Here is a 24,767-nt window from a genome sequence, read left to right as displayed (position 1 = left end):
CCTCTGCCCATTTTTTAATTGGGTTATTTGTTTTTTGTTTGTTGAGGCGTGAGAGCTCCTTATATATTCTGGACGTCAAGCCTTTATCGGATGTGTCATTTTCAAATATATTCTCCCATACTGTAGGGATCCTTCTTGTTCTATTGATGGTGTCTTTTGCTGTACAGAAGCTTTTCAGCTTAATATAGTCCCACTTACTCATTTTTGCTGTTGTTTTCCTTGCCCGGGGAGATATGTTCAAGAAGAGGTCACTCATGTTTATGTCTAAGAGGTTTGTGCCTATGTTTTCTTCCAAGAGTTTAATGGTTTCATGGCTTACATTCAGGTCTTTGATCCATTTTGAGTTTACTTTTGTATATGGGGTTAGACAATGGTCCAGTTTCATTCTCCTACATGTAGCTGTCCAGTTTTGCCAGCACCACCTGTTGAAGAGACTGTCATTTCGCCATTGTATGTCCATGGCTCCTTTATCAAATATTAATTGACCATATATGTCTGGGTTAATGTCTGGATTCTCTAGTCTGTTCCATTGGTCTGTGGCTCTGCTCTTGTGCCAGTACCAAATTGTCTTGATTACTATGGCTTTAGAGTAGAGCTTGAAGTTGGGGAGTGAGATCCCCCCTACTTTATTCTTCTTTCTCAGGATTGCTTTGGCTATTTGGGGTCTTTGGTGTTTCCATATGAATTTTTGAATTATTTGTTCCAGTTCATTGAAGAATGTTGCTGGTAGTTTCATAGGGATTGCATCAAATCTGTATATTGCTTTGGGCAGGATGGCCATTTTGACGATATTAATTCTTCCTAGCCACGAGCATGGGATGAGTTTCCATCTGTTAGTGTCCCCTTTAATTTCTCTTAAGAGTGACTTGTAGTTTTCAGAGTATAAGTCTTTCACTTCTTTGGTTAGGTTTATTCCTAGGTATTTTATTTTTTTTGATGCAATTGTGAATGGAGTTGTTTTCCTGATTTCTCTTTCTGTTGGTTCATTGTTAGTATATAGGAAAGCCACAGATTTCTGTGTGTTGATTTTGTATCCTGCAACTTTGCTGTATTCCGATATCAGTTCTAGTAGTTTTGGGGTGGAGTCTTTAGGGTTTTTTATGTACAGTATCATGTCATCTGCAAATAGTGACAGTTTAACTTCTTCTTTACCAATCTGGATTCCTTGTATTTCTTTATTTTGACTGATTGCCGTGGCTAGGACCTCCAGTACTATGTTAAATAACAGTGGAGAGAGTGGGCATCCCTGTCTAGTTCCCGATCTCAGCGGAAATGCTTTCAGCTTCTCGCTGTTCAATATAATGTTGGCTGTGGGTTTATCATAGATGGCCTTTATTATGTTGAGGTACTTGCCCTCTATTCCCATTTTGCTGAGAGTTTTTATCATGAATGGCTGTTGAACTTTGTCAAATGCTTTTTCAGCATCTATGGAGATGATCATGTGGTTTTTGTCTTTCTTTTTGTTGATGTGGTGGATGATGTTGATGGACATTCGAATGTTGTACCATCCTTGCATCCCTGGGATGAATCCCACTTGGTCATGGTGTATGATCCTTTTGATGTATTTTTGAATTCGGTTTGCTAATATTTTGTTGAGTATTTTTGCATCTATGTTCTTCAGGGATATTGGTCTGTAGTTTTCTTTTTTTGGTGGGGTCTTTGCCTGGTTTTGGTATTAGGGTGATGTTAGCTTCATAGAATGAGTTTGGGAGTATCCCCTCCTCCTCTATTTTTTGGAAAACTTTAAAGAGAATGGGTATTATGTCTTCCCTGTATGTCTGATAAAATTCCGAGGTAAATCCATCTGGCCTGGGGGTTTTGTTCTTTGGTAGTTTTTTGATTACCGCTTCAATTTCGTTGCTGATAATTGGTCTGTTTAGATTTTCTGTTTCTTCCTGGGTCAATCTTGGAAGGTTATATTTTTCTAGGAAGTTGTCCATTTCTCCTAGGTTTCCCAGCTTGTTAGCATATAGGTTTTCATAGTATTCTCCAATAATTCTTTGCATTTCCGTGGGGTCCGTCGTGATTTTTCCTTTCTCGTTTCTGATACTGTTGATTTGTGTTGACTCTCTTTTCTTCTTAATAAGTCTGGCTAGAGGCTTATCTATTTTGTTTATTTTCTCGAAGAACCAGCTCTTGGTTTCATTGATTTTTGCTATTGTTTTATTCTTCTCAATTTTATTTATTTCTTCTCTGATCTTTATTATGTCCCTCCTTCTGCTGACCTTAGGCCTCATTTGTTCTTCTTTTTCTAATTTCGATAATTGTGACATTAGACCATTCATTTGGGATTGTTCTTCCTTTTTTAAATATGCTTGGATTGCTATATACTTTCCTCTTAAGACTGCTTTTGCTGTGTCCCACAGAAGTTGGGGCTTAGTGTTGTTGTTGTCATTTGTTTCCATATATTGCTGGATCTCCATTTTGATTTGGTCATTGATCCATTGATTATTTAGGAGCGTGTTGTTAAGCCTCCATGTGTTTGTGAGCCTCTTTGCTTTCTTTGTACAGTTTATTTCTAGTTTTATGCCTTTGTGGTCTGAAAAGTTGGTTGGTAGGATTTCAATCTTTTGGAATTTTCTGAGGCTCTTTTTGTGGCCTAGTATGTGGTCTATTCTGGAGAATGTCCCATGTGCACTTGAGAAGAATGTATATCCCGCTGCTTTTGGATGTAGAGTTCTATAGATGTCTATTAGGTCCATCTGCTCTACTGTGTTGTTCAGTGCTTCCGTGTCCTTACTTATTTTCTGCCCAGTGGATCTATCCTTTGGGGTGAGTGGTGTGTTGAGGTCTCCTAGAATGAATGCATTGCAGTCTATATCCCCCTTTAGTTCTGTTAGTATTTGTTTCACATATGCTGGTCCTCCTGTGTTGGGTGCATATATATTTAGAATGGTTATATCCTCTTGTTTGACTGAGCCCTTTATCATTATGTAGTGTCCTTCTTTATCTCTTGTTACTTTCTTTGTTTTGAAGTCTATTTTGTCTGATATTAGTACTGCAACCCCTGCTTTCTTCTCACTGTTGTTTGCTTGAAATATGTTTTTCCATCCCTTGACTTTTAGTCTGTACATGTCTTTGGGTTTGAGGTGAGTTTCTTGTAAGCAGCATATAGATGGGTCTTGCTTTTTTATCCATTCTGTTACTCTGTGTCTTTTGATTGGTGCATTCAACCCATTAACATTTAGGGTGACTATTGAAAGATATGTACTTATTGCCATTGCAGGCTTTAAATTCGTGGTTACCAAAGGTTCAAGGTTAGCCTCTTTAGTATCTTACTGCCTAACTTAGCTCGCTTATTGAGCTGTTATATACACTGTCTGGAGATTCTTTTCTTCTCTCCCTTCTTGTTCCTCCTCCTCGATTCTTCATATGTTGGGTGTTTTGTGCTGTGCTCCTTCTAGGAGTGCTCCCATCTAGAGCAGTCCCTGTAAGATGTTCTGTAGAGGTGGTTTGTGGAAAGCAAATTCCCTCAGCTTTTGATTGTCTGGGAATGTTTAATCCCACTGTCATATTTGAATGATAGTCGTGCTGGATACAGTATCCTTGGTTCAAGGCCCTTCTCTTTCATTGTATTAAATATATCATGCCATTCTCTTCTGGCCTGTAGGGTTTCTGTTGAGAAATCTGATGTTAGCCTGATGGGTTTCCCTTTATAGGTGACCTTTTTCTCTCTAGCTGCCTTTAACACTGTTTCCTTGTCCTTGATCTTTGCCATTTTAATTATTATGTGTCTTGGTGTTGCCCTTCTTGGATCCTTTCTGTTGGGGGTTCTGTGTATTTCTGTGGTCTGTTTGATTACTTCCTCCCCCAGTGTGGGGAAGTTTTCAGCAATTATTTCTTCTAAGATACTTTCCATCTCTTTGCCTCTCTCTTCTTCTTCTGGGACCCCTATAATACGGATATTGTTCCTTTTAGATTGGTCACACTGTTCTCTTAATATTGTTTCATTCCTGGAGATCCTTTTATCTCTCTCTATGTCAGCTTCTATGCGTTCCTGTTCTCTGATTTCAATTCCATCAATGGCCTCTTGCATTCTATCCATTCTGCTTATAAACCCTTCCAGAGTTTGTTTCATTTCTGCGATCTCCTTTCTGGCATCTGTGATCTCTTTCCGGACTTCATCCCATTTTTCTTGCGTATTTCTCTGCATCTCTGTCAGCATGTTTATGATTCTTATTTTGAATTCTTTGTCAGGAAGACTGGTTAGGTCTGTCTCCTTCTCTGGTGTTGTCTCTGTGATCTTTGTCTGCCTGTAGCTTTGCCTTTTCATGGTGATAGGAATAGTCTGCAGAGCTGGGACGAGTGACGGCTGGAAGAACTTTCCTTCTTGTTGGTTTGTGGCCCTCCTCTCCTGGGAGAACAGCGGCCTCTAGTGGCTTGTGCTGCGCAGCTGCGCGCAGACAGGGTTTCTGCTTCCTGCCCGGCTGCTATGGAGTTAATCTCCGCTGTTGCTGTGGGCGTGGCCTGGCTCGGGCAGCTGCTCCAAAATGGTGGAGTCGCGTTGGAGCAGGAGCTGCTGGGAGGCTATTTATCTCCGTAAGGGGCCTCCCTGCTCCCTGCAGCCCAGGGGTTAGGGTGCCCAGAGATCCCGGATTCCCTACCTCTGGATTAAGTGACCCGCCCTGCCCCTTTAAGACTTCCAAAAAGCACCCGCCAAAACAAAACAACGACCACAAAAAAAAACAAGAAAAAAAATTTTTTTAATTAAAAAAAAAAAAAAATTTTTAATTAAAAAAAAAAAGGTGGTCGTTCGTTTTTCTTTATTCTCTGGTGCCAGCCTCAGGCCTCTGCTCACCGGTCTTTCTGCCCTGTTTCCCTAGTATTGGGGTCCCTGTCCCTTTAAGAGTTCCAAAAAGCGCTCGCCAAAACAAAGCAGCAAAAAAGCAAAAAAAAAAATGGTCGCGCGCTTTTCTTATGTCCTCTGTCGCCCAGCCTCCAGTGCCTGCTCACTGTTCTTGCTGCCCTGTTTTCCCAGTATCGAGGACCCTGCACTCTGGCCCGGATGGCTGGGGCTGGGTGTTCGGCAGCCCTGGGCTCCGTCTCCCTCCCGCTCTGCCTGCTCTTCTCCCGCCGGGAGCTGGGGGGAGGGGCGCTCGGCTCCCGCGGGGCCGGGGCTTGTATCTTACCCCCTTCGCGAGGCGCTGGGTTCTCTCAGGTGCGGATGTGGTCTGGATATTGTCCTGTGTCCTCTGGTCTTTATTCTAGGAAGGGTTGTCTTTGTTATATTTTCATAGATATATGTTGTTTTGGGAGGAGATTTCCGCTGCTCTACTCACGCCGCCATCTTCCGCCCCTCCCTCTGTGTCTTATTATGCCTGATGCCAGATGAAATGCAGGTGACGACACTGTGAAGGGAGCACACCTGCCCATCCCCCCTCAAGCATATACTCATGAGGAAGTGTGCCACCCACAGAATCCCTATGTCTTCCTTATCATTTACTCTATAGTTAAAATCAGATGATACGCTTCAGAATCATGAGCATTCGTTTGGTTTGGCACCGGACACTTCTGATCTATGCTCCTGTATCACGATGAGGAGAAAGGTTTTTAAGTTTCAGGGTATGGCCAGTTCAAAAAGACAAGAGCTAACTCTCTGGAAACCACCTAAGCCTCCACAAGGATGAAGTCATACTATACACAGGAGACAGTTTATAACATTTTTGTTGTTAAAATATTCCAAAATCAACCTAACAAAAAAAAATTAAGTAGATTTCTTATTATTCTTGCTTTAAATTATACTTCTCTTTTAAAACATGCTTTAAAAATTACCAGTCCACTACCTTAAGTGTCATTTCACAAGATATTTTCAAAATCAGTGTATCCTTAGACGGTCTGTGTCACCTCTTCCCTCACCTCCACTTCCTGACGTGCTGGAGATCGTTCTTAAAACAGAGACTGAGTAGATGCCCTTTTCTTGCTGACTACAGACTTTATGTTTACATCTGGCCTCAACCCCCACCGCAGTAACCTGAATATACTTCCTAGCTCTGTGGTCTCAGAAGAGAGAAATGATCACTATTGATCATCAATATTAATATACAAAAGCTACTATTCAGAAGGAGTGAAAATAATCAGCCAGCTCTTTCTTAAATAAATCATAAAACTATTCTGCCATATGAAAATATCCAGACACAGAATTTAGAGCTGAATTTTACAGTGAATTATGAACATGAAAAGCAAGTTTAATGTACTCTGTTGATTATAGGAGGATCTGAGCTGAACAGCTTGGCTAAAACCTTGACCTTCTCATCACAGCTCTCAACTACTAATGATCACTGTTGCTGGGCTTATTGAGTCCTTAAATATTCTATGTGTAACAGGGAAGTAGAGATGGTTTCCATGCCATCAGAGTACAGTTTGATATTGTCTCTAAAATTTACCCTCGTTTTCAGTATCTACTAGTAATGTTTGTTAAAAGTGATGGTAATCCAAAATTATCCCCATAGTTCTTCCTAAATTTAAGAAATGAGTACCAGAGAAAGTTGAAAGATGGGACAAATTCCCTTTATTTCTGAGTTATCATCTAAAATGGCAATGGATGGTGACAACCACATCTTTGGTTGAAAATGTAGGTAAACTGCAACTCCAAAATATAACTAGTCGATGTTTATATCCTGCTCCCTTAAAAGAAATATCCAGAAGTTATAAAATGATACAAATACAGTATTTTATTTTAATTTGGAGAGTAATTTGGAACTATTTTATCTAAAGCAACATAGGGTACATGCTGCTCCATTAGCTGCATGGGAACGTGCTGTAGAATGATTACCTGCATGCCCACTGACCATAAGCTCTGTGATGTAATGTCCACGTTGCTTGGTGGCATTCTCTGTGTACACAACAGGCAAGCAGAGCATGTGCCACCTGAATCAGCAAACCAAATGCACTTACAAAAATGAAAACATTTGATAAGTGTGGGGCTATAAGAGGGCGCTTTGCAGACTTCCAACTAGAGGGAAGTTAACTGACCAAGGGCCGCAGCTGCTGGGCTCTGAAACTGATTTTCAGACTTGGGCCACAGCCTTGCTTCCAGTGGGCTACTCCCAGCCCATGGCTGATCACAGCAGGGATTCGAAGGCAGGCCCATTCCTGGGGGACATGGGGCTCCTCTGATAGCTGAATGACTTGAGGGTTCCCCAAAGACTGCTCGACTTAGACTGCACAGAACTGCAGGATGCTTCTCGCTTTCCCTCCCTCCATCCTTCATTTGGCGGCACAGCTGCACGGCCATCTGAGGCTCTGCCAGTCTTGGCCAGCAGCCTCCTCACTTTCTCTTTCACAAATGCTCCCTTGATAAAATCCTCACACGATTTATTTTGCCTTGGCAATTGCTTCTTGGAAGACCTGGACTAACATAATAAGAAACTTCAAGACTGAGCAACTCTCTGGAAAATTAACAGCTCCGTTTTAGCATCCATTTTACTATGAATTAATATACCATATTAAAATATAATAATACACTACATAACATTTTATTGTAAATTCATACACCAAACCAAATTTGACCACAGATTATTAGTCTCCTTTGAACTACAAATGATTTGAATGTAACATTAGGTCTCTGGTCAAAACCCTCACCTTAGGCACATGCCAAATAAATTCTTACTTACAATTTTGGGAAAATGAGTCCATTCAGACTATAAAGCTCACTACTGAATTTGGTCTTTAATCCCATTTTTCAGCTTGAGTGATATGCATTTTAATAATATGCTATTTTTGAATAAAAACATTAACATCTTTAAATCCTTACTAATCTCCCCTATTCATTTACAAAAAGGGAAACAAATAATTATATAATGAATGTTATTATTCTCCTGTTTGACTGATACACTCCTCCTCACAGAATGCAGATCAGTTTCCCCATTGTTTTTTAATATATTTAACATATTTCTACCCACAAAAAACATTTCCATCAGTAACTCTGGCATTAAATTTAAATGTTATTTCTTCAAAAATATGATTTTTATCAACATTCTACATAAGTGTCAGAATTTTTTACCTTTTTATGTAATATCTCATCTCAGGCCCTGTTAGAGGAACTCTTGAGATCAGGATTTGTTACATCTAGTTGACTTTTTTATCACTATCATTGAATTTATATAGTTTATATTATGAAACTCACTTGAAATTTTTCAGTTAAGCTTCCAAATATTTAAGTTGTACTTTGCACATATTTTTATGTTCACAAGAGCATACTGGAAGAACATTGCAATTCATAATATTTCCCATTTGTTTGGAGAATAAGAGCATACAATTTTGGTGCTTAACACAGTACTAGAAAGTCTATAAATATTTATAAACTTAACTATTAATCTTCTCAAGGGCCAATATTTTGATCACACACTTGTGGGTTTAATCAAACATTCTCAAGATTCTGAGATTATGTACAAGAAATGTAAGGAATGATTAATCATGGTACAAATAACTGAAAAAGGTCAAAAAAAATAAGATTCCATTTACTATCTTGAACAAAATATTCCAGGTTAGTGTCAAATGTCAAACTAGGGATGAAAACCAGACTATAAGAAGTCCCTTACCCCCACCAAATAATGTGAAATATCAATACTCTTTGTAGTTTCACTTCTAAAAGAAAATCTCTTTTAAAATTTCCTGCTTCTCTTTCCATTTGGTCTTTGTTAGCAAGTATAAAAAAAGTATACATATTTTGATGTTAAAAGACAATGGTATGTTTCTACTTCAATGCTATTATCCGAAGTAATTGGTGGATATAAGTAAGAATTTCAAGATGCTTTGATAGACATGGGTTATAAGATAACATCCTATAAACATCTCAACAAAGCAAACAGGATCCAAGCCATAACCAGAAGCATATTCACTAACTAGAAGGAAAGAATTGCTTTCTCCTCCATTTTCTTTTAGACCTAATCCTAACACTAGATGATGGTTTGTATATTTGGCAGTTGATTTACACATAGTCTGTCATTTCTCCCTTTATTTGACATTTTCGAAGTGTGAGAACAATATCATGTTTCATTACACTGGACTGACGCACGGCAGAGTGTCTTTATTACCAAAGGAGAATGCTTGCTCAGCAGGAAGTCCCTCTGACACTTACCTGCACCTCTGAGGAAGTCCAGCTTCTGGCTTGATCATCCCCTTCACTTTGTTTTAAAATGTGTGTGTGTGTGTGTGTGTTTACAGTATGACTCTTCTGACCCACGTTATACATCATGAGTATGGGACAGCTGTTCCTTTGCTTACCTAAAATCCTGCCCAGCACCAGAGATTTGATTGCACTGAATTCCGTACCCGATGACAGACGGACTTGACTCTCTGCATTCTCGTCAACCTGTACAATTGTTACATGAGATGCAAACAGCCAAGTGGATGCCATTTGGTTGAGAAGAAGACAGGAAGCAAAGGAAAACAAAAGAAAAATGATAAAATAGGCAATTATCTGTATGGCTACAAATATCTAGAAAAATAAAATTTAAAGAGTTAGATATGTATAAAGTTGAATATTATTTTCTAAATTATTTCTATACTACCCTCAGATACCGGTGCTCTCTACCTTCTACTCGTTTATATCACTTTATTTTTCTCCATGGTTTAAGAAATACAGAATTGGTCAAATGAATAAAAATATGAGTTATTTTCACCTTGATACTTTTACTTAGCTTGGCATTTTTACTTGAGTAATTCAGCTAAGAAATTTTCCTGTACATAGAGGAAACATTAGTGCTCTTCTTCAAAAGCTAGTAGAGTGAATAATTCCACTTTCTCTGCTGTGACTCACACCTTTTAAATATAATCTGATATTGCAATAATTAATTTCTGTGCAGTCTTAACAGCAGTACACTATGAAAGACTAGACCACAATTCCCTCCTGAGCAAAGTAAAACAAATGAGGGTAGTGGCATTTTTAAGTATCAAATATGGATAATATCTTAGCCAGAATCTTATCCCTTAAAATCTCCGACCACATTTGATAAATAGCACAGAGAGAATGTCTTTGTTTAGTCTGTTCATTATTAGCACACTTCTGTTGAGGGTCCTCATGCTGGGGAGTCATAATTACAACCATTGCTTCTGTTCAATTTGCTATATTACCTCTACAAAGACCACTCCTTCTTCTCTGTTAATCTTTACGTGGTGAAGGTGCCCATCAGCCATGTTTTTGAAATCAAAGTTAACAACATCAGGTTCTTGATATCTATTTAGCTTGTACCTAATCTGCAAACTTCCTAAAGTAGGGGGAGAAAGTTATATTTTTAGTTAAAATTGTATTTTTAAGAACTACTTATAAAAAGTCAGAGTACTTTTTTTTTTGGTATCATTAATGTACAATTACATGAGCAACATTATGGTTACTAGACTCCCCCCATTATCAAGCCCCCACCACATACCCCATTACAGTCTCTGTCCATCAGCGTAGTAAGATGCTGCAGAATCACTACTTGTCTTCTCCATGTTGCACAGCCCTCGCCGTGCTCCCACACACATTATGTCTGCTAATAATAATGCCCTTTTTTTTCCCCTTATCCCTCCCTTCCCACCCATCCTCCCCAGTCCCTTTCCCTTTGGTAACTGTTAGTCCATTCTTGGGTTCTGTGATTCTGCTGCTGTTTTGTTCCTTCAGTTTTTTCTTTGTTCTTATACTCCACAGATGAGTGAAGTACTTTTTTTGTTATTTATTAATTTCTAGGGAGGACTTCACAATCATTTATTTGGATGTAGCCTTTCATCACAATTTCTAGAAGTCAATTGACATGTGAAATTGTGCTATTTCAATATCAAGACCAACCATATTGCTAACAAGCAGTAGCTTTTTTTGTAAATCTTTAATTTTTTCCCTAGAAGTCAAATATGCATTTAAACATATGCAAATCTCTGTTTTAGTCTCTAAGTTGAAAAAAATAGTAAGTCTTAGTCTTATATTACAAAATGCCTAACTATTGTGGAATATTGCAATAAAATTCTGTTTCTATCATCTCATCTATTCAAATATATACCTACCACTCCTAAAATACAACTGTTTAATAGAATTTTTATAAGAAAATGTAATTTTGCTAAAGATGAGAAATATTTTCAAATGGACATGGTCATAGACTGTGGGATGAAGTTAGGATGAAATGGATGGCTTTAGTCAAACCTAGAATGAGATTTAATACTACTCACTTAATTGCCTACAAAGAGGTCAATTAATTTACTTTACAGGATAGTTTCCATTTTAATAAATATTCTAATGAATAGATAAGTTTCAGGCTCAAAATGTATACAGTGAGGATAAACATATTTATTGCACACTATTATTTTTATTTTAGTTTTCAGTGCTCTTGGGCCATATTTATTTTAGTTGAAATAATTCATGTTCATAAATTTATTTTCCTTACCTAGTGAATTCATTTAAACTATTTTTATCTTTACTCTGGATATAGGGAAGAGAAAAAAATGTCAGTAAGTGGTTTTCTGTGGTAAGTTTTTGTGGTATACAGATGCCCAAATTCACATCCCATTTCCCTGCATTGCGTATCAGCATTTCACATGACTCTTATATTGCCTGTATTAGAAGTGACAGATTATTTTGTGGACATTTTCTTATACATAATTCTAGTTTGTTAAGATTTCCTCAGGATTTCTCTACCTTTCATTAAAGGAAATATTTGCTATGTACAAATAGATAGCTTATTTCAAACTGATACCGATATTCACATGGCACAGTAAAGAACTGGCAATAATAAAATATAAGAAATATTTCATATAAACTTCATACTGAATATATAAATTTATCAAAATCATAGAGAAACAAAGGCATGTTTATTATTTTAAATAATCCTTTTCGATTGAATTTACAGGATAGTACTACAAAAACAGAACTGAAAACACAAAACAGGCCCACTTGTTCCCCGTTTGCAGTTTGAGAGGCAAGAACATGAGAATGATCCATATTATTACTGATCTAATGTTCTAATTCAGTTTTCTCTCTCTCATTGAAAAAGAACTCACCATTTTTGGCAATGATAACTGAAAGGTACTCTTTATAAAAGGAGCTCACATACAGCAGTAAGCTTGGTGTCCGGGTGGTCCGGAAGCTGAATGTGACCATCTCTCTGCTCAGCTTCATGTCCCCATGAAATGAAGCAGCACGGGAGCTGGAATTTTTACTTAACGAATAATTTTCTTGAAAATTGTAAACCACAGATGAGCCAGATCCAAAATAAGCAGAAATCTCTGAAATGATAGACACATTTTATGTTTTAAAAAATCAAGTATGAGGAGCTTGTTTCCATTATTTTTTTAATTAAAAATAATGAGTTGTATAGATATAACAAATAGCCCCAAACCAGAATTAAATAACACAGCAAATTAATTCTGTGTTCACGACAGTCCTTAAAATGGCTTTATGTCACAATTACATGTAATTAACTCACTAGTTAGCCTATAATTGAAAGCTAACGCTTTCTTATCTGAATCCAGACATAAACCAGGCTTCCTGACTTTCATTTCCCTCACCATTCATTTTCTTATTTAAATTTTAAGTCCCAACTATTATTTTGTAGCTGGAATACACGAGTATTCCTGTAATAGGAAGGAAGGAAGTTTGAGGGATCCTCTTACTTCCAAGATCAATAGGCAGAAACTTCCCTTTATGCCTGAACACTCATATTTATTGGGCACTACAAAAAGAAAGCTAAGTCTAGCGTTAACATAAGAGAGTAACAGGCATTTGTGTGGCAGTGATCAACATAAGGAACTAACCAGTCTCTTTAAAATCACTTTACAAAAGTGTAGTGCTTTATTGATGGTAGGAGTAGTACTTTATTTTTATATGCCAAATTCACACATACCAAATATATATGTGTAAAGTGAAGAGGATAGTGGGAGGAATAATTACTTTCAACTCCTTGAATCTTGCTTCTCTCTATGACTATAAAGGGCCAGTTGTGGAATATAAATTGTAGATGATGCTCACAGGGTTCTAGAGCAACAGCTCCACTTTAGGAGTCTCTTGTTTGTTTTATTATTATCTATCAAGTACTTTCTATATTTAATATAACATGTGGGTGCAGATTAACATTCCTAATTGCACCTAGCAAGATGAACTGGAAATCATTTAGATTCAGAAAATGAAAACATGTTCTCCTAAAGAAATGGTGTTAATTCTAATTTAAAACATGAAAAGTTTCCTAGAATGACAGCAGCAGAGTGTGAGTTATTATCACTGGTTAATTTTAAATTATAACTTATTCCTATAAAAAGTAGACAATTTGAAGAGTGTGTTTTTGCCAACTTTTCATTAAATAATCTCAAATGCTTTCTTTGCACAAGCAGGGGTTGCTTTGATTTGGAGCCAATTTTTGTTAGCCTTCTTTATGAAAAGGTTCAGTAGCCCAGAAACATAAATAAGGCAACTAAATTAAATTGAATGACAGTTTTCTATGAGGAACTATGAAAGCATAACCAATGTTTACGTATTCAGAGAAGTCTGCCCAGAACACTGACTACTACACTCGGCTCTTTTCTTCTTCCATGACCTAGATCATGAACAAGACTGAAAAATAGTCCACTGTCTTATTTCACCAACAGATAGTCAACATATCACACAGAAAAATGCCTGAGTATCTCCATTTTGTTCCACATCAGTTTTTAATGGGAAAGTTATTCTCATTCCTGGAAAAAATATTTGTTTAGCAAACAAAGAATAATGCTTCCTACATTTTCCTGCACTGTTGACTATCATCATCAGAAATAACAGTAATGCCTTAAAAGATGTTAAAATAGAGAAGTGCCCCATGGGGCAGAATTCTGACAGTCATAGCATTTGAGAAAATCAACATTAGAGAGAAAATAGCTGATTGAACAGCTAACCCTTTAAGACATCTGGAGGCAACTTTAGAGGACTTATCATCACAGGATGCTAGTTTTTAAGAACTGAGTTAAGTATCTGAGTAATGAAATATGATTGGCATAAAATAGGTAATTTGCCAAAAAAAATCAGAAATGGAAATATTTTTGTTTCCAGCACCTACACAGAAAAGAACTGGGAGATGTCTTATTCCTATTGGATACGTTTTCCTGCTGAGACACCGTGGGCATACTTACCATTGGAGCAGAACGGCCCTGTATATGCGGAGAAGGTGCAGTCACAAGAGAACCCAGCGGGCCTTTCTCTGCACTTCCCTCCATTACGACACAAACCCCCATAGCTGCTGCAATGCCCCCGACAGCCCGGCTCCACACCAGGAGTCACCGTGGCTCTCTCTTCCAGGTCCAGGGCCAGTCCATTCAGCTGCAGAGACCGGATGCATCCCAGGAAGCCCCTCTGTCTGGTGGCCGTCCCACCTAAAAGGGAAACACTGCACGTGGAGACACGTTCCTAGGTGTTTGATTCAGGATTTAAAGACCAAGCAAAACTGAGACCTCAGAGGGAAGGGCAAAAATCTGATGAGCCAATATAATTTTGGAAGCACAGTTTGTGACAAAGTAGCAAAATAATTCAAAAAAGATAAAACAGGAGTTCAGTTTTTCCCAAAAGTTGAGTTTGTTACATATTTGTTTTCTAAAAAAAAATTTAGGAAACATTAAATTGGAGAGGTTTTTATTATTATTATTATTATTAGTCTCTTCATTTCAAAGAACAAAATAAAGGCTATATTTTTTCATTCAAACTAACAGTGAGATATTTATATTCTTATGTAGAAAACTTTTTTTTTTGTAATTTTAAATAAGCATATGTTTGTGGGTACTATGGTTTGTCCTTCATATGGAAATCAGGTCATGATGTGGGTACCATTTTTACCTAGTGACAACAGTGAAGGAATCCTTGAGTCTTCTGTCTTGACTGTGCTATGATGTAGCGTTTCTGTTGTTACTTTTTCATCAAACACTTGGACTTGGTAATTGAGCATCAGATTATTTGCTTTTCTCTGGCATATTTCCCAGTGGATTTTTTCTAAATATTGGTCCAGTGTTCACTGTTTTAAATTTGGAAAGATCCTCAATAAAACTGGGAAAGGAACTGATGAAGAAACAGTGGTGTAACATTTACTGAATTATATTTGACAATATGTATTTATCAAGTCACCCTTGAAGAGGCTGACAATGTTTGGGTAGAATCAGACTCCAGTATCTTACAGCAGAGGTTCTCAAACTCTAAGGAATATGAGTATCATATGGGAACCTTCTTAAAAACAGACTCAGGGGGAGGGGCGGAAGATGGCGGCGTGAGTAGAGCAGCGGAAATCTCCTCCCCAAACCACATATATCTATGAAAATATAACAAAGACAACCCTTCCTAGAATAAAGACCAGAGGACACAGGACAATATCCAGACCACATCCGCACCTGAGAGAACCCAGCGCCTCGCGAAGGGGGTAAGATACAAGCCCCGGCCCCGCGGGAGCCGAGCGCCCCTCCCCCCAGCTCCCGGCGGGAGAAGAGCAGGCAGAGCGGGAGGGAGACGGAGCCCAGGGCTGCCGAACACCCAGCCCCAGCCATCCGGGCCAGAGTGCAGGGCGCTCGATACTGGGAAAACAGGGCAGCAAGAACAGTGAGCAGGCACTGGAGGCCGGGTGTCGGAGGACATAAGAAAAGCGCGCGACCATTTTTTTTTTTTTTTTTTTGCTTTTTTGCTGCTTTGTTTTGGCGAGCGCTTTTTGGAAGTCTTAAAGGGACAGGGACCCCAATACTAGGGAAACAGGGCATCAAGACCGGTGAGCAGAGGCCTGAGGCTGGCAACGGAGAATAAAGAAAAACCAGTGACCACCTTTTTTTTTTAATTAAAAAAAATTTTTTTTTTTAATTTAAAATTTTTTTTCTTTTTTTTTTTTGGTGGTCACTGTTTTGTTTTGGCGGGTGCTTTTTGGAAGTCTTAAAGGGGCAGGGCGGGACACTTAATCCAGAGGTAGGGAATCTGGGGATCTCTGGGCACCCTAACCACTGGGCTGCAGGGAGCAGGGAGGCCCCTTACGGAGATAAATAGCCTCCCAGCAGCTCCTGCTCCAACGCGACTCCACCATTTTGGAGCAGCTGCCCGAGCCAGGCCACGCCCACAGCAACAGCGGAGATTAACTCCATAGCAGCCGGGCAGGAAGCAGAAACCCTGTCTGCGCGCAGCTGCGCAGCACAAGCCACTAGAGGCCGCTGTTCTCCCAGGACAGGAGGGCCACAAACCAACAAGAAAGGAAGTCCTTCCAGCCGTCACTCCTCCCAGCTCTGCAGACTATTCCTATCACCATGAAAAGGCAAAGCTACAGGCAGACAAAGATCACAGAGACAACACCAGAGAAGGAGACAGACCTAACCAGTCTTCCTGAAAAAGAATTCAAAATAAGAATCATAAACATGCTGACAGAGATGCAGAGAAATACGCAAGAGAAATGGGATGAAGTCCGGAGGGAGATCACAGATGCCAGAAAGGAGATCACAGAAATGAAACAAACTCTGGAAGGGTTTATAAGCAGAATGGATAGAATGCAAGAGGCCATTGATGGAATTGAAATCAGAGAACAGGAACGCACAGAAGCTGACATAGAGAGAGATAAAAGGATCTCCAGGAATGAAACAATATTAAGAGAACTGTGTGATCAATCCAAAAGGAAAAATATCTGTATTATAGGGGTCCCAGAAGAAGAAGAGAGAGGCAAAGAGATGGAAAGTATCTTAGAAGAAATAATTGCTGAAAACTTCCCCAAACTGGGAGAGGAAATAATCGAACAGACCAAGGAAATACACAGAACCCCCAACAGAAAGGATCCAAGAAGGACAACACCAAGACACATAATAATTAAAATGGCAAAGATCAAGGACAAGGAAAGAATTTTAAAGGCAGCTAGAGAGAAAAAGGTCACCTATAAAGGAAAATCCATCAGGCTAACATCAGACTTCTCGACAGAAACCCTACAGGCCAGAAGAGAATGGCATGATATATTTAATACAATGAAACAGAAGGGCCTTGAACCAAGGATACTGTATCCAGCACGACTATCATTCAAATATGACGGTGGGATTAAACAATTCCCAGACAAACAAAAGCTGAGGGAATTTGCTTCCCACAAACCACCTCCCCAGGACATCTTACAGGGACTGCTCTAGATGGGAGCACTCCTAGAAAGAGCACAGCACAAAACACCCAACATATGAAGAATCGAGGAGGAGGAATGAGAAGGGAGAGAAGAAAAGAATCTCCAGACAGTGTATATAAGAGCTCAATAAGTGAGCTAAGTTAGGCAATAAGATACTAAAGAGGCTAACCTTGAACCTTTGGTAACCACAAATTTAAAGCTTGCAATGGCATTAAGTACATATCTTTCAATAGTCACCCTAAATGTTAATGGACTAAATGCACCAATCAAAAGACACAGAGTAATAGAATGGACAAAAAAGCAAGACCCATCTATATGCTGCTTACAAGAAACTCACCTCAAACCCAAAGACATGTACAGACTGAAAGTCAAGGGATGGAAAAACATATTTCAAGCAAACAACAGTGAGAAGAAAGCAGGGGTTGCAGTACTAATATCAGACAAAATAGACATGAAAACAAAAAAAGTAACAAGAGATAAAGAAGGACACTACATAATGATAAAGGGCTCAGTCAAACAAGAGGATATAACCATTCTAAATATATATGCACCCAACACAGGAGCACCAGCATATGTGAAACAAATACTAACAGAACTAAAGGGGGATGTAGACTGCAATGCATACATTCTAGGAGACTTCAACACACCACTCACCCCAAAGGATAGATCCACTGGGCAGAAAATAAGTAAGGACACGGAAGCACTGAACAACACAGTAGAGCAGATGGACCTAATAGACATCTATAGAACTCTACATCCAAAAGCAACAGGATATACATTCTTCTCAAGTGCACATGGGACATTCTCCAGAATAGACCACATACTACGCCACAAAAAGAGCCTCAGAAAATTCCAAAAGATTGAAATCCTACCAACCAACTTTTCAGACCACAAAGGCATAAAACTAGAAATAAACTGTACAAAGAAAGCAAAGAGGCTCACAAACACATGGAGGCTTAACAACACGCTCCTAAATAATCAATGGATCAATGACCAAATCAAAATGGAGATCCAGCAATATATGGAAACAAATGACAACAACAACACTAAGCCCCAACTTCTGTGGGACACAGCAAAAGCAGTCTTAAGAGGAAAGTATATAGCAATCCAAGCATATTTAAAAAAGGAAGAGCAATCCCAAGTGAATGGTCTACTGTCACAATTATCGAAATTGGAAAAAGAAGAACAGATGAGGCCTAAGGTCAGCAGAAGGAGGGACATAATAAAGATCAGAGAAGAAATAAATAAAATTGAGAAGAATAAAACAATAGCAAAAATCAATGAAACCAAGAGCTGGTTATTCGAGAAAATAAACAAAATAGATAAGCCTCTAGCCAGACTTATTAAGAAGAAAAGAGAGTCAACACAAATCAACAGTATCAGAAATGAGAAAGGAAAAATCACGACGGACCCCACAGAAATACAAAGGCTTATTAGAGAATACTATGAAAACCTATATGCTAACAAGCTGGGAAACCTAGGAGAAATGGACAACTTCCTAGAAAAATACAACCTTCCAAGATTGACCCAGGAAGAAACAGAAAATCTTAACAGACCAATTACCAGCAACGAAATTGAAGCGGTAATCAAAAAACTACCAAAGAACAAAAGCCCTGGGCCAGATGGATTTACCTCGGAATTTTATCAGACATACAGGGAAGACATAATACCCATTCTCCTTAGAGTTTTCCAAAAAATAGAGGAGGAGGGGATACTCCCAAACTCATTCTATGAAGCTAACATCACCCTAATACCAAAATCAGGCAAAGACCCCACCAAAAAAGAAAACTACAGACAAATATCCCTGATGAACGTAGATGCAAAAATACTCAACAAAATATTAGCAAACCGAATTGAAAAATACATCAAAAGGATCATACACCATGACCAAGTGGGATTCATCCCAGCGATGCAAGGATGGTACAACATTCGAAAGTCCATCAACATCATCCACCACATCAACAAAAAGAAAGACAAAAACCACATGATCATCTCCATAGATGCTGAAAAAGCATTTGACAAAGTTCAACATCCATTCATGTTAAAAACTCTCAGCAAAATGGGAATAGAGGGCAAGTACCTCAACATAATAAAGGCCATCTATGATAAACCCACAGCCAACATTATATTGAACAGCGAGAAGCTGAAAGCATTTCCTCTGAGATCGGGAACTAGACAGGGATGCCCACTCTCTCCACTGTTATTTAACATAGTACTGGAGGTCCTAGCCACGGCAATCAGACAAAACAAAGAAATACAAGGAATCCAGATTGGTAAAGAAGAAGTTAAACTGTCACTATTTGCAGATGACATGATACTGTACATAAAAAACCCTAAAGACTCCACCCCAAAACTACTAGAACTGATATCGGAATACAGCAAAGTTGCAGGATACAAAATCAACACACAGAAATCTGTGGCTTTCCTATATACTAACAATGAACCAACAGAAAGAGAAATCAGGAAAACAACTCCATTCACAATTGCATCAAAAAAAATAAAATACCTAAGAATAAACCTAACTAAAGAAGTGAAAGACTTATACTCTGAAAACTACAAGTCACTCTTAAGAGAAATTAAAGGGGACACTAACAGATGGAAACTCATCCCATGCTCATGGCTAGGAAGAATTAATATCGTCAAAATGGCCATCCTGCTCAAAGCAATATACAGATTTGATGCAATCCCTATGAAACTACCAGCAACATTCTTCAATGAACTGGAACAAATAATTCAAAAATTCATATGGAAACACCAAAGACCCCGAATAGCCAAAGCAATCCTGAGAAAGAAGAATAAAGTAGGGGGGATCTCACTCCCCAACTTCAAGCTCTACTATAAAGCCATAGTAATCAAGACAATTTGGTACTGGCACAAGAGCAGAGCCACAGACCAATGGAACAGACTAGAGAATCCAGACATTAACCCAGACATATATGGTCAATTAATATTTGATAAAGGAGCCATGGACATACAATGGCGAAATGACAGTCTCTTCAACAGGTGGTGCTGGCAAAACTGGACAGCTACATGTAGGGGAATGAAACTGGACCATTGTCTAACCCCATATGCAAAAGTAAACTCAAAATGGATCAAAGACCTGAATGTAAGCCATGAAACCATTAAAGTCTTGGAAGAAAACATAGGCAAAAACCTCTTAGACATAAACATGAGTGACCTCTTCTTGAACATATCTCCCCGGGCAAGGAAAAGCAAAAATGAGTAAGTGGGACTATATTAAGCTGAAAAGCTTCTGTAGAGCAAAAGACACCATCAATAGAACAAAAAGATCCCTACAGTATGGGAGAATATATTTGAAAATGACACATCTGATAAAGGCTTGACGTCCAGAATATATAAAGAGCTCACACGCCTCAACAAACAAAAAACAAATAACCCAATTAAAAAATGGGCAGAGGAACTGGACAGTTCTCCAAAAAAGAAATACAGATGGCCAACAGACACATGAAAAGATGCTCCACATTGCTAATTATCAGAGAAATGCAAATTAAAACTACAATGAGGTATCACCTCACACCAGTAAGGATGGCTGCCATCCAAAAGACAAACAACAACAAATGTTGGCGAGGCTGTGGAGAAAGGGGAACCCTCCTACACTGCTGGTGGGAATGTAAGTTAGTTCAACCATTGTGGAAAGCAGTATGGAGGTACATCAAAATGCTCAAAACACACTTACCATTTGACCCAGGAATTGCACTCCTAGGAATTTACCCTAAGAATGCAGCAATCAAGTATGAGAAAGACCAATGCACCCCTATGTTTATCGCAGCACTATTTACAATAGCCAAGAATTGGAAGCAACCTAAATGTCCATCGACAGATGAATGGATAAAGAAGAAGTGGTACATATACACAATGGAATACTACTCAGCCATAAGAAAAGGGCAAATCCAATCATTTGCAGCAACATGGATGGAGCTGGAGGGTATTATGCTCAGTGAAACAAGCCAAGCGGAGAAAGAGAAATACCAAATGATTTCACTTATCTGTGGAATATAAGAACAAAGGAAAAACTGAAGGAACAAAACAGCACCAGAATCACAGAACTCAAGAATGGACTAATAGGTACCAAAGGGAAAGGGACTGGGGAGGATGGGTGGGTAGGGAGGGATAAGTGGGGGGGAGAATTAGGAGGGTATTAAGATTAACATGCCTGGGGGGGTAGGAGAAAAGGGAGGGCTGTACAACACAGAGAAGGCAAGTAGTGATTCTACAACATTTTGCTATGCTGATGGACAGTGACTGTAAAGGGGTTTATATAGGAGACCTGGTATAGGGGAGAGCCTAGTAAACATAATATTCGTCATGTAAGTGTATATTAGTGATACCAAAAACAAAACAAACAAAACAAACAAAAAAAAGGGCAGTTCCGTTGTGGTAACCTCCAATGAGTTCTACACAAGGGTATAAAGGGCATATAAAAGTGTAGGCAAAGGGTGTGTTTGCGTTTATACAGAAGATCAAAGCCTAATTGGGCTACCCCGAAAATGAACTAAGATACAATATGAAAGAGAACTTCCAACATCAGCACTCTCTGGAAGACTCATGCCAGAAGATGATCATCAAAAAACCCCAACAAAGATCCACGCACTGCTACAGCTGTAGATGCACTCATCCCACCAGCTCCTGGACTTGCCATGGGAATGAAGGAGATATCTAAGCTGGCCTGTGCATACAGTAAAACAACAAATTTGACTGGATCTATACTGTTGGAACTCAACCAAGAATTAGGAGAAGTGCAAATTGTAGCGCTCCAAAATCTTACAACTACAGACTATTTACTGTTAAAAGAACATAAGGGATGTGAACATTCCCCAGGAATGGGTTGTTTTAATTTGTCTGATTTCTCTCAGACTGTTCAAGTTCAGTTGGACAATATCCACCATATCATAGATAAGTTTTCACAAATGCCTAAGGTGCCTAACTGGTTTTCTTGGTTTCACTGGAGATGGCTGGTAATTACAGATATGCTTTGGTTATGTAACTATACTCCTATTATGTTAATGTGTGTGCACAATTTAAGTAGTAGCTTAAAACCTATACATGCTGAAGTTACTCTACAAGAAGATATGTCAAAGAAATCATCAATCTTCTCATGTTTTCTTCCGCCTGCTACTTCTATAGCTTTTCTACTTCCTTCCTAATTACAACCCTTAAATAGAATTCGTGCCTCATATCAAATTTACTGAGTATCATAATTCTTCCAAGTGGTAAAGATACCTCAAGACAAATGCTGGGCATAGAAGCCACAGGGCATAAATATGCAAAGAAGTAAAAAGCTAACCATTTCAAACAATAAGGCTTCTCTCTCACTTACCAACTTAACATTTCCCTGTATGGCCCCGGAAGATGACTGGTTAGCCAGAGACGGGTAAGATTCCTCAAGGGAGGAACAACCTAAGACAGGCACAGTCGCAGGGGGGTCATCACGTGAGAAATTGGGGATCACAGAGGTGAGGCTTAGAACCTCACCCCCCCGTTCTGAGAGAAATCTTCTGCACACGTGGACGTTTTATTGCCCTTGTCTAGCTTGGATTAACACATAGTCTACAGGCACACACCTGATCATCTACATTTGCTCTCTTACAACACTAAACTATGTTTTCTACCTTTATCTTGTATCTACCTACCACTTCAGCATTTTATTAAAAATAATAATAAAGAGAGAAATGTGGTATCCACATATAAATCAAGTATAAAAACCAAATGAGTATTCATATTTGAGCTGACTGTTTAGAGTTCATAATGCATGAGCAAAACCAAAAGTTTCTGTGATGACTGCCCTTGTACTGTTCACCATGTAACTTATTCATTATGTAAGAATTTGTTCTACATGTAAGAACTTGTTTGTTATGCCTCAGAAGATTGGAGACTGACGAAAATTAGTCTTGGGGTGGATTAATGATTGTGCATTGAGCATTGACTCCCCTATACAGAATTTTATTGTCGTTAACAACCATTTGATCAATAAATATGAGAGATGCCCTCACAAAAAAAAAAAAAAAAAAGGACAGACTTCCAATGGTAAAATAAATAAGTAACCGGGATGTAATGATGTAATGTATAGCATAAGGAATATAGTCAAGATATTGTAACAGCTTGGTAGGGTGATAACTGGAACCTAGAATTATGTGTATAAATGTTTTATCTCTGTGTTGTACACTTGAAACTAATGTAATGTAATACTGTGCATCAACTACCCTTTAATAAAAAATAATTATCTAAAAAAAAAAAAAAAAAAAAAAAAAACAGACTCAGGGCATCACTCCAAGAAACACTGATTCTGTGGGCCAGAAATCGGGCTGTGAATCTAAATGGTCAACAAGCCTCACAGGCGATCACTGGATCACATTTTATAAACTTGGTTTCAAGTAAACAACATATTGATTTCACAGTTATCTACATTATGCAATGTTCACCCCACCTAGTGTAATTACTATCTGTCAACAAATTCCTGGCAATATTGGACTCAGGGAACTAACACTACTTAGAATTCAGACTCATAGACATAGTGGTTTCTATTCAAACAACTGTATTTAAACTTCTGTATTCAGATTGACTCAGTTGATATAATTTGCACGTCTTTGATGAAGACTATGAAAGTCTTAGAGATGTGGGTCACAGTTTCTATTTACGAATCCAGATGCAATACAGTATGGAGCCAGACACGTTCCAGTTCCAGGTGATGTGGGCATCGCAGGGAAGGAGTTGATTTCATCACAGAGTCTCAGAATTGCTGACAAGCTTCTTGCTTTGTTCCTCCCAGGTTTACTCAGTTTCCTTCCATTCTTGAGGTCTCTCTTCTCCCCTTACCCTTGGGACTCTTCTTCCTGCCACATCAAAGCTGCTAGTCTCCTTACCTTCATACCTATTCTGTCTCTCTGCTAACGCATCTCAACGAGAATGTCTAGGGCTCAGAGTTAAGTCTTTGACCAAGATTCTTTCAGTCCTCTTGCTGGAGTTTTATTTCCTGGGTAAGGGATCCTGAAACCTTGTCTGGTTTTGGCTTTGTCCCAGGAACTCTCTGGAGGAGGACCAGATGCTTTGAAGTCTGAATTAGAGGTGTATTCCTGGTGCGTTTCATTTACTCCATGTCACAGTACTTTAAATCATGGTATATAGTCTATACTACACAATAACACTAAATCATAGTCTGTTAGGCACTTGTCACCCAGAAACATACAGTCTCTCTGATTTAGGGGTTGATCTCAGTCTGCCAGTGACAATAATAATAACCAAGTAACTTGGAGTCCAATAACTGAATACCATCCATTTTCATCAGTCCCAACCTCTTTATTAGTGTTTGTTTTCTTTTGTTTTGTTTTAGATGATGAGGAACTAGTGGCATAGAAAAGTCCAGAGACTAGATTATGAGCACAGTTGAAGAAATACTAGAATAAACACATTGAGTTGAGGTAAAAGAGGGTAAGAACCTACAGCTGGCCTTTTATTCCAAGGACGTCCCTTCCCTCTCCACATCAAAATATGGTCAAAAAAGAAAATATCCAATTTCTTCTACTTCTCAGATCATTTTTGGTTTGAATGATATTTCAGTTCTGCCAGCTTTCTTTAGTAGCTCTTTGCTGGGCCTGGTGTCTGACTCTGTAGGTAGAGAAATATATGCAATTGATCTTGTACTCAAAGAGTTCAGAGTCTAGTAATAGGTACAGACAGGGAAATACATATTTACCACATGAT

At 38.7% G+C, this 24,767-nt stretch overlaps 1 protein-coding gene across 3 annotated transcripts in view; it reads right to left on the bottom strand.

Moving 5' to 3' along the window:
- CNTNAP4 (contactin associated protein family member 4) overlaps positions 1–24,767 on the bottom strand; it is a 258,054-nt gene that overhangs the window by 15,678 nt on the left and 217,609 nt on the right. For all 3 annotated transcript variants that reach the window (XM_036909317.2, XM_057492932.1, XM_036909318.2), the window contains 4 exons: positions 14,068–14,307; positions 11,971–12,195; positions 10,075–10,208; positions 9,226–9,313 (listed from right to left, as the gene is read on the bottom strand). In XM_036909317.2, coding sequence (XP_036765212.2) covers positions 9,226–9,313; positions 10,075–10,208; positions 11,971–12,195; positions 14,068–14,307 — 687 coding nt within the window. The remainder of the gene's footprint in view (positions 1–9,225; positions 9,314–10,074; positions 10,209–11,970; positions 12,196–14,067; positions 14,308–24,767) is intronic.

The sequence above is a fragment of the Manis pentadactyla genome, chromosome 15, assembly GCF_030020395.1.
Source record: "Manis pentadactyla isolate mManPen7 chromosome 15, mManPen7.hap1, whole genome shotgun sequence".
Classification (NCBI taxonomy): Eukaryota; Metazoa; Chordata; class Mammalia; order Pholidota; family Manidae; genus Manis; species Manis pentadactyla.
This window is presented reverse-complemented; position numbering and strand designations above follow the sequence as displayed.